At 29.5% G+C, this 12,672-nt stretch overlaps 1 protein-coding gene across 1 annotated transcript in view; it reads right to left on the reverse strand.

Annotated features, from left to right (window-relative positions):
* Positions 1 to 5,628, reverse strand: part of LOC113367598 — a 9,845-nt gene extending 4,217 nt beyond the window's left edge. Inside the window, exons 1-3 of the mRNA XM_026609191.1 lie at positions 5,091 to 5,628; positions 503 to 647; positions 13 to 356 (exon numbers count right to left, since the gene is read on the reverse strand). Coding sequence (XP_026464976.1) covers positions 13 to 356; positions 503 to 647; positions 5,091 to 5,194 — 593 coding nt within the window. The 5' untranslated portion in view covers positions 5,195 to 5,628. The remainder of the gene's footprint in view (positions 1 to 12; positions 357 to 502; positions 648 to 5,090) is intronic.
* Positions 5,629 to 12,672: the final 7,044 nt, after the last annotated feature.

A 12,672-nucleotide genomic window follows, 5' to 3' on the forward strand; every position in this document is an offset into this window, starting at 1 on the left:
TGAACTCTCGACACCACTGGCACCGGTTGATGTATATTATTTACTAAATTTTTACTCGCACTATCCATACCAAATGATTGTGCTGGAATGGCACTTGTTCCGCCGATCATCGATGTGGACATCACTTGACTTGAGTTGTTAGAAGAAGCTGCCAGGAGCTGCTGAGAACCCATCGACGTGGACATAAGGTGTGAAGGGCCGCCGTTGTTCAGACACAATTTTTGCGGCTGAATTGGGGCGATTGTGAATTGACTCTGAGATTGGTTGACGGGCGACTTTGGGGATAAAGGAGGCGGCGGGTGATTCGGTTGTGCTGTCAAAATTGGCTGGTGGTGCTGTTGATGGATGGACGAAGACTGCAAAAGATAATATAATAGTAAATATGATTTTTCTAAAAACAGCAAATTATTCTTTTCTAATATTGATTTTAAGTCATCTAACGACTATTTTCACTTGGTGTGTTATTTAGATCCATGTAACAAAAATGTCACTTATTATTTACCACATTGTTATGAGGAGGTACAATCGGTGGTGGTGCATGCATATCCGACTTGATATTTCCCGGCGGACAGCAATCTAAGGATGAGGCTCCAGGCAGTGGTGGTGGTCTTTTATTTTGTCTTGCTGGTGCTGTCGGCGGCATGTACCTTGAAATAAAATAAAATCAAAATAAATGAATCACTGAGAGATTAAATAATAAAATAATTCTTATCAACTATACAATAAATGTTATCACCGATAATTTTGACATAATACTTATAGACTCCACCCAATCAGTCACGAAAAGAAATATCACTAATACATTTGTATGAATAGATTTTGTTAAAAGCCTTCAATATGCATGTATAAAATTCTTTTCTAGAAAAAACTTCTAATTTACAGCCTTAATAACAATCGAAATATTTGTTCTGATATTAATAATATTAAAGCACTTGCTAGATCGTTTATATAAATTAAGGTTTTATTCAATACTGTAATTTATTTGATATCCATAATGTTTGATACAATAATATCGATCAAATTATATATTATTTGAATACTTTTCTTACATTCGGACCTATTTGTAATTTGGTATAACAATCAGTCATATATGTAAGATGATATCAAAATTTTGTCTTTTCTATGTATTTTGCGAAAAAAATTTACTTTGATACATTAAGTTTCCCCTTAATACATGTTTGATCATAATCAGAATCATGTGAGGCTTTTTGAGGGAGGGGGGTTTAACAATAAAAAAAAATACGAAAAATCATGTGGAGGAAGAAGGAGGGGCCTAGTAGAATATTGCGTGTATTTATTTTTTACCTAAATTTTCAAAAAAAAATTGCGATTTTTTCGTTAATCGAACTAAAAATACTAGTGCAGTAAACGGAGAGGAAAAAAGGGTATAACCTCTGAATTTTTTTACTGTACTGCTCCGAATTGAATGAAATTTTGGAATTATGTTCATCTTACCCTCAAGTTCAAAAGTGAAAACAATTCGGGTTGCGCCATCACCCCCCCGGGGGATGACACCCCCCTCTCAATTGTGTAATTACATTTTTTCAAAATAACGTCGGAAATCGATAGAAGAACTAATTATAAGAAAAAAATGTCTTCTATAGTTTTTCAAAAATAATACTTTTCAAGTTACTGGCCACTAAAGATTCATATATTTTTGGCGTTTTTCTTCGTTTTTTTGCAAATATCTCCTAAAATATACATTTTAACGGAAATCATGTAATGAACAAAATAATGTCAATAAAAATCTTAATAAATCGGTATTACATAAAGTGTTCTAGGAAAAATATTAAGCAAGATTTGAAAGAGCAAAGTCGTTTTTTATTTCGTTCAAGATTTAATTGTTGTATTCAAAACCATCTAGTGTCGAGGTTTTACATTTTATGCATTTCGGTGAAATTGGGTTTTATAGTGCTCAACATAAGCTTTAAAATGAGTGCTGTTACAAGTTTTTTGCGTGTAAAATGAGTGAGCTATCATGCAAATAAGAAGCATATACGAAGTTTTTTTCTTTTAAATCATATGGTTTAATGAGCGCCATTTCCACCAGAATTAAAGTAATTCACATTCCATCTAGAATTCACTTCATTATGGACATCTTGATGGATTCTAGCAGATTCACTACTTTAGTACAAACTATTTTCAGAAAACTCACGATTTTATAAAAACTTTTCTTCCATTTTTTTAAAAATCGAAATTATTTTCATTATATCTCAAAAGAATAAAAGATACGTATAAAAGCATATAGATAAAAGTCAAAGGGATCTTTCTGGCTTATTTTTGTTTTTTTTTATTATTTTCTTTCACACAAAAATTGACAGAGTTATGAATGTTTAAAGACTGCGCGGCCGCGCAAATTGAAAAAAAAAGTTTTTATAAAATCGTGAGTTTTCTGAAAATAGTTTGTACTAAAGTAGTGAATCTGCTAGAATCCATCAAGATGTCCATAATGAAGTGAATTCTAGATGGAATGTGAATTACTTTAATTCTGGTGGAAATGGCGCTCATTAAACCATATGATTTAAAAGAAAAAAACTTCGTATATGCTTCTTATTTGCATGATAGCTCACTCATTTTACACGCAAAAAACTTGTAACAGCACTCATTTTAAAGCTTATGTTGAGCACTATAAAACCCAATTTCACCGAAATGCATAAAATGTAAAACCTCGACACTAGATGGCTTTTGAATACAACAATTAAATCTTGAACGAAATAAAAAACGACTTTGCTCTTTCAAATCTTGCTTAATATTTTTCCTAGAACACTTTATGTAATAAACGATTTATTAAGATTTTTATTGACATTATTGTTCATTACATGATTTCGTTAAAATGTATATTTTAGGAGATATTTACAAAAAAACGAAGAAAAACGCCAAAAATATATGAATCTTTAGTGGCCAGTAACTTGAAAAGTATTAGTTTTTTTGAAAAACTATAGAAGACATTTTTTTCTTATAATTAGTTCTTCTATCGATTTCCGACGTTATTTTGAAAAATGTAATTACACAATTGAGAGGGGGTGTCATCCCCCGGGGGTGATGGCGCAACCCGAATTGTTTTCACTTTTGAAACTTGATGGTAAGATGAACATAATTCCAAAATTTCATTCAATTCGGAGTACAGTAAAAAAAATTCAGACCTAAAACGCTCCGTTTACTGCACTAACACGCAATATTTGGTGGAGACGTATCACCGTCGGGAGGGGGTCCAAAAATCCCTAAAAAATCGATCACGTGATTAATGGACACCCCTGAATACCGTGGGGCTCATGTAAAATTTCTGATATCATGGCGATTAACGTGTTAAAGCCTGAACAAAATATAGAACTAGTGGTGTATAACATCGTGCCATAAGACAAATTGCTGGAACTTTCCGAACCAGAATTAAATATTCATGCAAAAAAATCAATAATGAATGAATAACGATCAATGGTTAAGTTATAAATTTTTCAAAATATTTTTAAATAGATAGTTATAATTACTATATATATCATCGTTCATTATAGAGTAATAGTGATGAATTTATCACCAAAAACACTTAAGAATGTTTACATTAATAAAAAATCGCGAATTAATTTATCTGAGGATATATTTTTTAGAATAACACTTATAAAACTTCATTTTATATTTAACTTCCCGTAGGGTAAGTTATAGTAATCGCAAAAAATCGAAAATGCAATTTTTACATATCTTTATACTTTTTTAGAACAATATATTTTATAGAATAACGTATGTGAAATGTATATACATTTTTAAATTGAATTGTAAATTTAGGATTTATATTTGGAGTATCAAATTTATGTATTTTTGAAAATTTTGAAGAAAAAATTCTTGTTTAAATCGTATAAGTGAACACTAAAAATTAAAAATCTTGGACCTACAAAAATTGTAACAAAATTAGTAGGTACTCATTTTTAAAACCTCTAAAATATCTGATAATTTCATGTGCAAATGTCTAATGATCATTTTTGACCGCTAAATGGCAATTTATTTACATTTTTTTATTGAATCTCCAAAATCGCTAGACCTGCCAGTCCAAAAATTTCATCAGTTCTCAACTTGTCAATAGAAGTAAAATGTTTTTTGAATTATTAGAATCGGACGCTCTGTTCTCTTAAAAACTGAGTTACCGTTTTTGGCATTTTTTGCCCCAAATCTTCGGAATGACTAGACCTGCCTTTGCCAAAAACTAATCACCACGTCTTCTCATCAACAGAAATCGAATGTTTTTTCAATTATTCAAATAGGTTGATCGGTGTTGCCGAAATCGTGGGCGAAAAATTGTATCCAAACACACACACAGACATATATTCATTTTTTCGAAGGTATGCCAAAATGTTCTTTGAAAAGTAAAGATATGCAAAAATTTTCATTATCAATTTTTCTGCGATTACTATAACTTACCCTACGAGAAGTTAATAATTTCTATAACATGATACGAAACGATAAATACTTAATTGATTTATAAATTTATGATTGGATTTATTTAATTATATCTAAAGGAACAAATATGATACATTAAATTTCCTAAAAAGGGTGATAAAGAAAATATATATCTAATGATAATAATGAGGGTAGTTAGACATATGTTAGATATACGGGAGTTAATAAAAGGAGAAAAAAAATATTATAGGTCAATGTCAGTCATATATGTGTGACATAAAAAATATTGTTTTTCCAGGAATTTTGTCAAAAAAAAGACTGAAGAAAAAGCTGCCCGAAGATAATATGGAGGAACCTTAGAACTACCATAACCTTATATGAACAGAATAGTAGAATCACTTATTGAAGTGATTCTCTAAATATGAATGTAACATTTATCCGATAAATTTTTATGTGTGTTTGAAAGTGTGTGTATGTGTGCGAGTGAATGACATAAGCCAAATAGCTCATAGAATTGTCATGTATTCTGATTGCTATTGAAAAAAAAAATAAAAAAAAAAAGTTTTCTTGATATATTTTTAACTAAATTATCTAATAAAGATACGTTTTTATATTATCTTGGCGATTAGCGTGTTAAAGCATAAACAAAATATAGAATAAAGTTTCAAGTTCTTAGGAAATATTAAGTCTAAAATTTATCTTACCAGCAGGGTGCGTGATCTGCAAAAGTCAGTCCTACAGGTTGGTGGTGGTACCTTTGATGAGTGGCGAGTGCCGCTGAACTCTGCGCGTCCCTTGCGGTGTTCATCGCACTCGTGTGCCCTTCACTAATCGGCCCTTTGGTCACCCTTCAAAACACTCTCGTAATACAATAATAATTAACGTTTCTCAGTATCTATATCCCGAAGAAGTTTCAAAAAACCAATAATCATAATATAAATTCACAACTCTAGCAAGTTCCTCCTTATGCTGAACGTAATAGTAGATAAACACATATATCTATTATCCTATAAATTTAATTCCGTGCAAGTACTATGCACTGATCACGTTCTTTCTTCTTTTCTTCAAGAATAACCGAAGTCGTGGATTACAATCATCACTAAATTTTTCCACGAAATCTGTTCCAGTAAATTCGTTTGATGTTATCTCGTGCGAAGGACAGAAGTTCCGTTTTATTACGTGTTGTTTGCAGGTTGACGCAATAGTAGACACCAAAAATGGACTTCCTTTCTGGTAGTTAGCAGCTACATGCCATGACCGCATACGACTGAAAATAGAAAAAAAAACTCATTAATTATAGAATAAACAATATTATATAAACAATGATTTAAGAAAAAATATTACTTGTTTGGATTTTATTAAAGCATGTATCTTATAATGATATCTATATGTAGAAGTCTCAATACTCCGAATGCAAAATTTGAGGAAACAAAAACTGGATCAAATCTTATATATAAAAGAAATCGCAAAATGTGTTTTTGGTTAATTGTTTTTTTAAAATGTTCGTTGAAGTCCAAGGATGGTTCTTACGGAAAGAAAAAACGAATAATTTCCAGGGAAATCCTAAAAGCAGCCCTTTTCTTTTTCTCATACAAACGTTTTCTAACTAAAACGTAGAATTAATTTGAGCCTTACTGCTATTATATAAAGCTCATTAAATTACAAGCACTCCCTGTATACTCCTTCTAAACGATTATTCGGTTTTTGATAAATCTGAAGTTTGTTAAGCAAATTTTCTAGGATGTATGTGATTATAAAGTTATAATTATAAAACTGGGATGTATGTGCAATATTATTGTTTGCATTAAAAATAAATGAAAACTATCATCTGCCAAAAATTTCAATTTACTTATTAACCTAGACAATATTAGAATATGTATAATATATTTATGATTATAAATAAGAAAAATGAAATGTCTACATTATTATTGCTAAAAACCAGCTGATATGTACCAGAAATTAAAATAATATAAAATACTGTATATGTATGGCAGATTGAATGATACACATATGAATAAGATATGACAAATTTATTCACTTGAAATATGAAATTAAATCAGGGCATGTCCTACCTTTAATACGATGCATGCGAGAAATTCGAGCGCACGCCTTAGGGGGCGCCAACACAAGATTCGGATATTATATTTTCTATATAGTTTTTTTTTTCAATATATAATTTTTTGCATTTTGTACTGATCTTTCCACAATATTAAATAATAATAATATACAATTCGGTCGCCTTCACGATATCGATTAGGAGAAGTTTAAGATGCAATTTTGGATACCTTAAATAATAAAATATTAGATTCATTTAATCTAACATGAAGTACCAGCATTGTGTTATGGTTATGGTTATGTTATACTGTTTAAAAAACTTCAATTTCCAATATAGTGCGCGAATTGAGACTCATCATTCTATTTAAATGCAGTTCTACATTTAACATCGCTCATATTATAAACGTATTTGCATTTTGGCGTGAAGAGTAATTTAAACAACAATAATTACTATTTTTAGGTAAACGGTAAACATTATTTTATTATATTAAAAAATTATAGACATGGGTACAGGACAACATCTGTTGGGTCATCAGTGATAAATAAGAAGTCACTTTTTTATTACATAACTTGCTAAACTGCAATTGGAGGATTTATGCATCTAATATGGTTTGAACAATATACCTTGGTTTACCCTATCGAGTAGGACCTTTGAGTTTAAACTGTTGTGTGAAATATATAAAAACCTTAGCTAATATGCAAAACGACAAAAATTAACAACGAAAAAAATTCCTTAGTTAAAAAATTGGCCATGGTCGTTTATCTCCTGATATTGAGGTCGTCAAATTTAAGGTTATGGTCGTTTTACATATCTTTTGCCTTTTACTTTAAAATAGTATCATAAAAAATACCATATTTTACTTGTTTTTGAAATAATGGTGGTGGACCTTTAACTCCCTCTCTAACCTACAGCATATCATGATATGTGAAACTATACTAAAACTCTTTACGATAAATAGGGTTTGGCCAAATTCAAATAATGCAAGTTGCATATATTAATTATCTTTTATCAATAACTGAATATTTTCTCTCGATTTTAAAACGATGTAAATATAGTACATTCTCGAACACTGCCAAGGAACATTATCGTTTTTCTCGAGTCTGCATAAAAATGTAATAACGATTGACCTGAATGCAAAAGTACTTTATCAACATTGCTGATACTGTAACAGAATGGTATTTTATGGCAAAATTCTATCGAAGTCGTTATAGAACAAAGTAATTACTGTGTTCAAAACATTTTACTTATCTCTGGATAATGGACATTAAATGACCATTTAAATATCTATGACGGTAAGAGAAATAAATCTTGTTCATAAATGCTAAATAAAACAAAGTTCAAAGAAATGAATAAATAAATAAATAGTTTGATTTTAATGTGATGTATTAATGAGGATGAACATATTTACAAAATATTTCTATTACATTCGAAATAAAAACACTTGTTTCTAATCATGATAATATCATTCTGGTACGTTCACCAGAACTATGAAGATCAAAATAAAAAACGATTTATTATTCACTGTGCATTCTAGGAAGACAAGGTCCATCTAGGATTCAAATTATTTAAATTTATTTATTATTTATTCAAATCGCATATTTCATGATATTCAGTATATTTCGAATAACTGCACGTGATTTCCGTAAAGTTTTTGCATCTACTACCTATACTTATAAAATAGCACGCAGTTTAACCTTGATTATTTAAAGTCCTTTTCAGATCATATGATTTTTTGTATCATATTGCAAACAACTGTAAAATATTTCAAACATTTTTGATTTGATCTTCACATACAAAACTAGTCTTGTCAAGGTAAGTTATGTGAATTGAATAATCAATTCACTTAATAAAAAAAAATGCAAATCATCTCGCGGTAAATGCAGTTTAGCTTGTTGACTTGATATTTATTTAATTATTTACATTTACATCACTGAAATCGCGACAATATGATGCTTTTAGTCTATTTTATATCTGTAACAAAATCCTATTTTAAGAGCGATTTAAATAGTAACACATGATTGCAACACAATTTATTGCTCTTAAAGAGCGAAAGCTTTCCATAAATTTCGCCTGGAGCCTTAAATTTCAAACTTTGTATACTGACTGTGATGTAGGTGGCATTTGTAGATACCACAAAAATAAAAATTAAACTAGTGGTGTATGGCATCGTGCCTTAAGGCAAATTGCTGGAACTTTCCGTACCGTATGAAATATTCGAGGAATATTAAATGTTTTCAAATAGATTATTATAAGTACTGTAACATTGTCTAATGTTTATGAGAATTATATGAACGGAATTGCAAAGTTGAAATTATTTATTTAAAGTATATAAGTGAGCTTTAGAACTTTAGGCAGAATTAAAATTAAAATCTGAATTATTTTCGATATGCAAAAAAATTGAAATCCCAAAAGCAATTGTTTTGCCAACACAAGCAGAAAGATTTTTGAATCATTCAAATCTTAGTTAGTTAGTTCTTTTAAAAACTGCCATTTTTTGTACACTTAACTTCGTATCTTGAAAACGACTGGGCCTGCCTTTGCCAAAAACTAATTACGTCTTCTCCCAATCATTACAAATTGAATGTTTTTTAGACCAATCTAATCGCATACTCCGTTCCTTCAAAAACTCGATTTGTATTTTAGCTAACTTTTGGAAAATTGAAAAATTTGACAAAAATTGCTATTTTTCGTAAAATTGAATATCTGAGTCCGAAACTATCAATGAGAGATTCTATGTTAACACTTTGGTATTTTGGATTCGAAAATATTCCAATTTATAACCTATTGTTTCATAAAAGCATACTTATTGTTTACATCATTTTCAGATATTTGATGGATATTTGTAATTTCATCATGAAGTGATTGCGAAAACTAAGTTTATACCTTAAATTTCTGAAAACCCGGGATACAAGGTGGAAATCCGGGACATGGTGGAAATAATTATTGATTATGGTGTTGATTCTATCGTATAATAGACCATAGTTATGGCAAGTTTGACAAATTTAGTACCATTTTGTATGAAATTTTATACCATAGTCTTGCCATAACATTGGTCTATTTTACTGCAGAAATTAATGTAAATGCGGCACCTATGTTTCGAAAAATTTACTTTTCTCTATACTTTGCAAAAACGTTGCAAAATGGTAATAACCAATGCAAATACATTTGATGAAATCATTTCAGAAACATGCGCTCAGAACAGATAATATTAAATTGAATAACGAAACAAAAATTCGGGTGTTAAAATCGTATACAAACTAACAAACACATTGAATGTGTCATTAGCACATATCCGTCAAAAAGCGAACTGACCTTACATACGACCACATTGTATTTATATCGTGTCACGATGTTTTTTTCTCGTTCTTGTTTTTTGTTAATCGTATTTGTATTTTGTATATTTGCTCCATAGTGGTTTCAATATAATAATAATAAGCGTCTGATGTCTGTGACGCGACTGATGGTGACTCACATTCAAGAGATTATCTCAAAAGTCGAAGAGATCGACCTTGGTGGCAGAGGTTATATAAATTATAACTAGTAGTATAATAAATTAATCAAATGTTATATTTAATTGAGTAATATCATACAGGTAGTGGAAATAAATATGTCTCAACTTTCATAATAAACCTAGGAGTAAGTGGCATGAGCACGGTTACCGATAACGGGTACAGACGTTTTTGAGGAAAGATTTGACCAAATTTTGACCATCTTATTTTTTTTCAAATTTTGATGAAATTGAAAATAAACCTTTTGCCGTGCAGCTGTTAATTTTAGTATGTTTAATGTGATCACGTGGTACTATCATCATTATAATGATAAAAACTTTCATCAAAATCGTCCAGTTTTTTTTTCATAGTTAATCTGGAAATAATAATTAAGAGTAGTATCAAGAAAGAATATAATATGAAAATCATTGTAATGATAAAATATTCAAGGTAATAATATAGGAAAATGTTAAAATAATTTGGAATAAAATTTAGAAAAAATACAAAAAAGGGCAAAAATAATTGGAACCGTTGGAAGAAAAGTTGTATCAGATATTATCAGTGAGCATTTCATTAACAAAATATTGATTGATTTCGAAATTGGCAAATTCAGATGTATCGTAGAAACTTTGATTTGAAAAACTATAAATTTAGACTACATCAATTAACACAAAAATATTAAATACATTAATTTCAAAACTACGAAATCAAATATGCAATAGTTGCGTAATTTATTAAATCGATTCAGGATTGTAGGCAAAAACATAGACGGACATTTTTTTTACTTTTGTGCTATTTACAAAGAAACGGCTTGGCAGATCATTATGCAAAATAATCAATACGAGTCCTTATTGAGATACATCGAATGGATTTTAAATTTTTGATATCGGACCAGTTTACGAAAACCGTGATGAATAAAGATCGAAAAATCGGTTATAATACACACAGGCACTCATACACCACATACATTTTGCAATTTGGTCTAATCGCTTCAGATTGACTTGAAACGTCGAGAAACCATAAATTATTAATAATACATCAACGCCGATTAACGCGAATCTTATCGAGTTGTACAATAGATTTCATGTTTTTGAAATCGATTTAGCCGGTTTTGAGAAAACGTCGACGAAATGTCAAAAATCGATTCAAATACTCTTTCCAAATTTGGTCTCAAACGATTCAGAATGACATAAAACGTCTAGAAAAAAATAGCATGTCAGATTTTCTTCGCCCTCAAAAAAAGAAATATTTGGTTAAAGCAATTTATAGTTGCATCAAATTGCAAGAAAATCAATGACAAAATGAATTTAAACCAAAAATCCACAATGTCGCATTAATCGTAGCCTAGCTGTATTCAAACAATTTTCAAGAGTACACAACAGTACTATTAAAAATTGATTAATTTTTCTCAATGCGATATTAACGGTGAATCAAAATAATGATCAAAATCGATTTGGCCTCTTCTCTCTATGTCTGCATTGAGTAATATATTATAGAAATCTCCAATGAAAGAAATACAGTTTTTATAGATAGATTTTCGAATCTAAATCATAAATTCGTTGCGGTTAGAATTGATCCGCTGCAAGCCACAATAAAACGTATTCCAGTAGCAATCATTAATTTCGGACGATTATGGTCGTCTAAAGTGAATATAAAAACAGAAAAAAAATTCGAAGAAAGAAATTGAATAAATTATGTAAGGCTGTACATCCATGACCGTAGTACAATTTATGAGTCTAATAATTTTCATGAAATTCAAGAACGAAGACTGAGGAGCATTATTTTATGTCATAAAAATATTAATTTATATTATTAAAAATTCTACTTGTTGAAATTAAAAAAAAAAAAATTAAAATTTAATATAGTCCTAAACAAAGTTATTATTGCCTTGATTTGAACATAAAATTAATAGTCTCTTAATATATGATAATTAATATTTTTTTATATCTTCCAATTTTTATTCCAAATATTTCAACATTTCCTTACTAAGATTTTTATCATTACAATTATTTCCATATTATATTCTCAGGTTCTTGATACTGCCCTTAATTATTATCTTCCAGATTTGGGACTGAAATAAAAATTACACAACGGATATTTAAAAGATTTTCACCCTCAGAAGAATCTCAAGACATCTACCTATCTAACAAGCCTATGTCTCAAACAAACTATCACATTATCATAGTATTTTTTTTTCAATTGCGATTTTTACTATGATTATGATTCTTTTCATACTATCATTTATAACGTTTTTTTAAATTTTACCCAAGGACTTAAGCTATTAAAGACCATCATGATGAAGAACACCAAACATTACCATTTCCTGAAGACATTAAAGTAATTAGATCAGCAAAGATTAACTAATAATGAATGCATCTTTCTTCTACGTCTTACAAAAAAAAAATTCAATTCAAGGATGATAAGCAAGTTCATTAGATTTAGATTGTGCGAACAGATAGCCATAAATGATTATAACATGGGAACAAAATTAATAGAATGAAGAACATATTCATAAAATAATTGAATGGTAGTAAAAAAAATTACAAAATTAAAATAATGTTTAATAATTGCATAATTGAGGATAATCCAAATGAGTTACTTAAAAAGTATAGTTCTCAATAAACTAATTATAAAAAACAATTGTCCTATAGTCTTGATTAAAAAATCACTCACTGGAGTGATTTCTACACGTTTTTTATTCATAATATTAGCTTTATTGCGATCTTATTAAAAAGATTATAA

This window comes from Ctenocephalides felis, unplaced genomic scaffold, assembly GCF_003426905.1.
Source record: "Ctenocephalides felis isolate EL2017-DRISC unplaced genomic scaffold, ASM342690v1 CF-g0.4_SCAFFOLD_01170, whole genome shotgun sequence".
Lineage (NCBI taxonomy): Eukaryota > Metazoa > Arthropoda > Insecta > Siphonaptera > Pulicidae > Ctenocephalides > Ctenocephalides felis.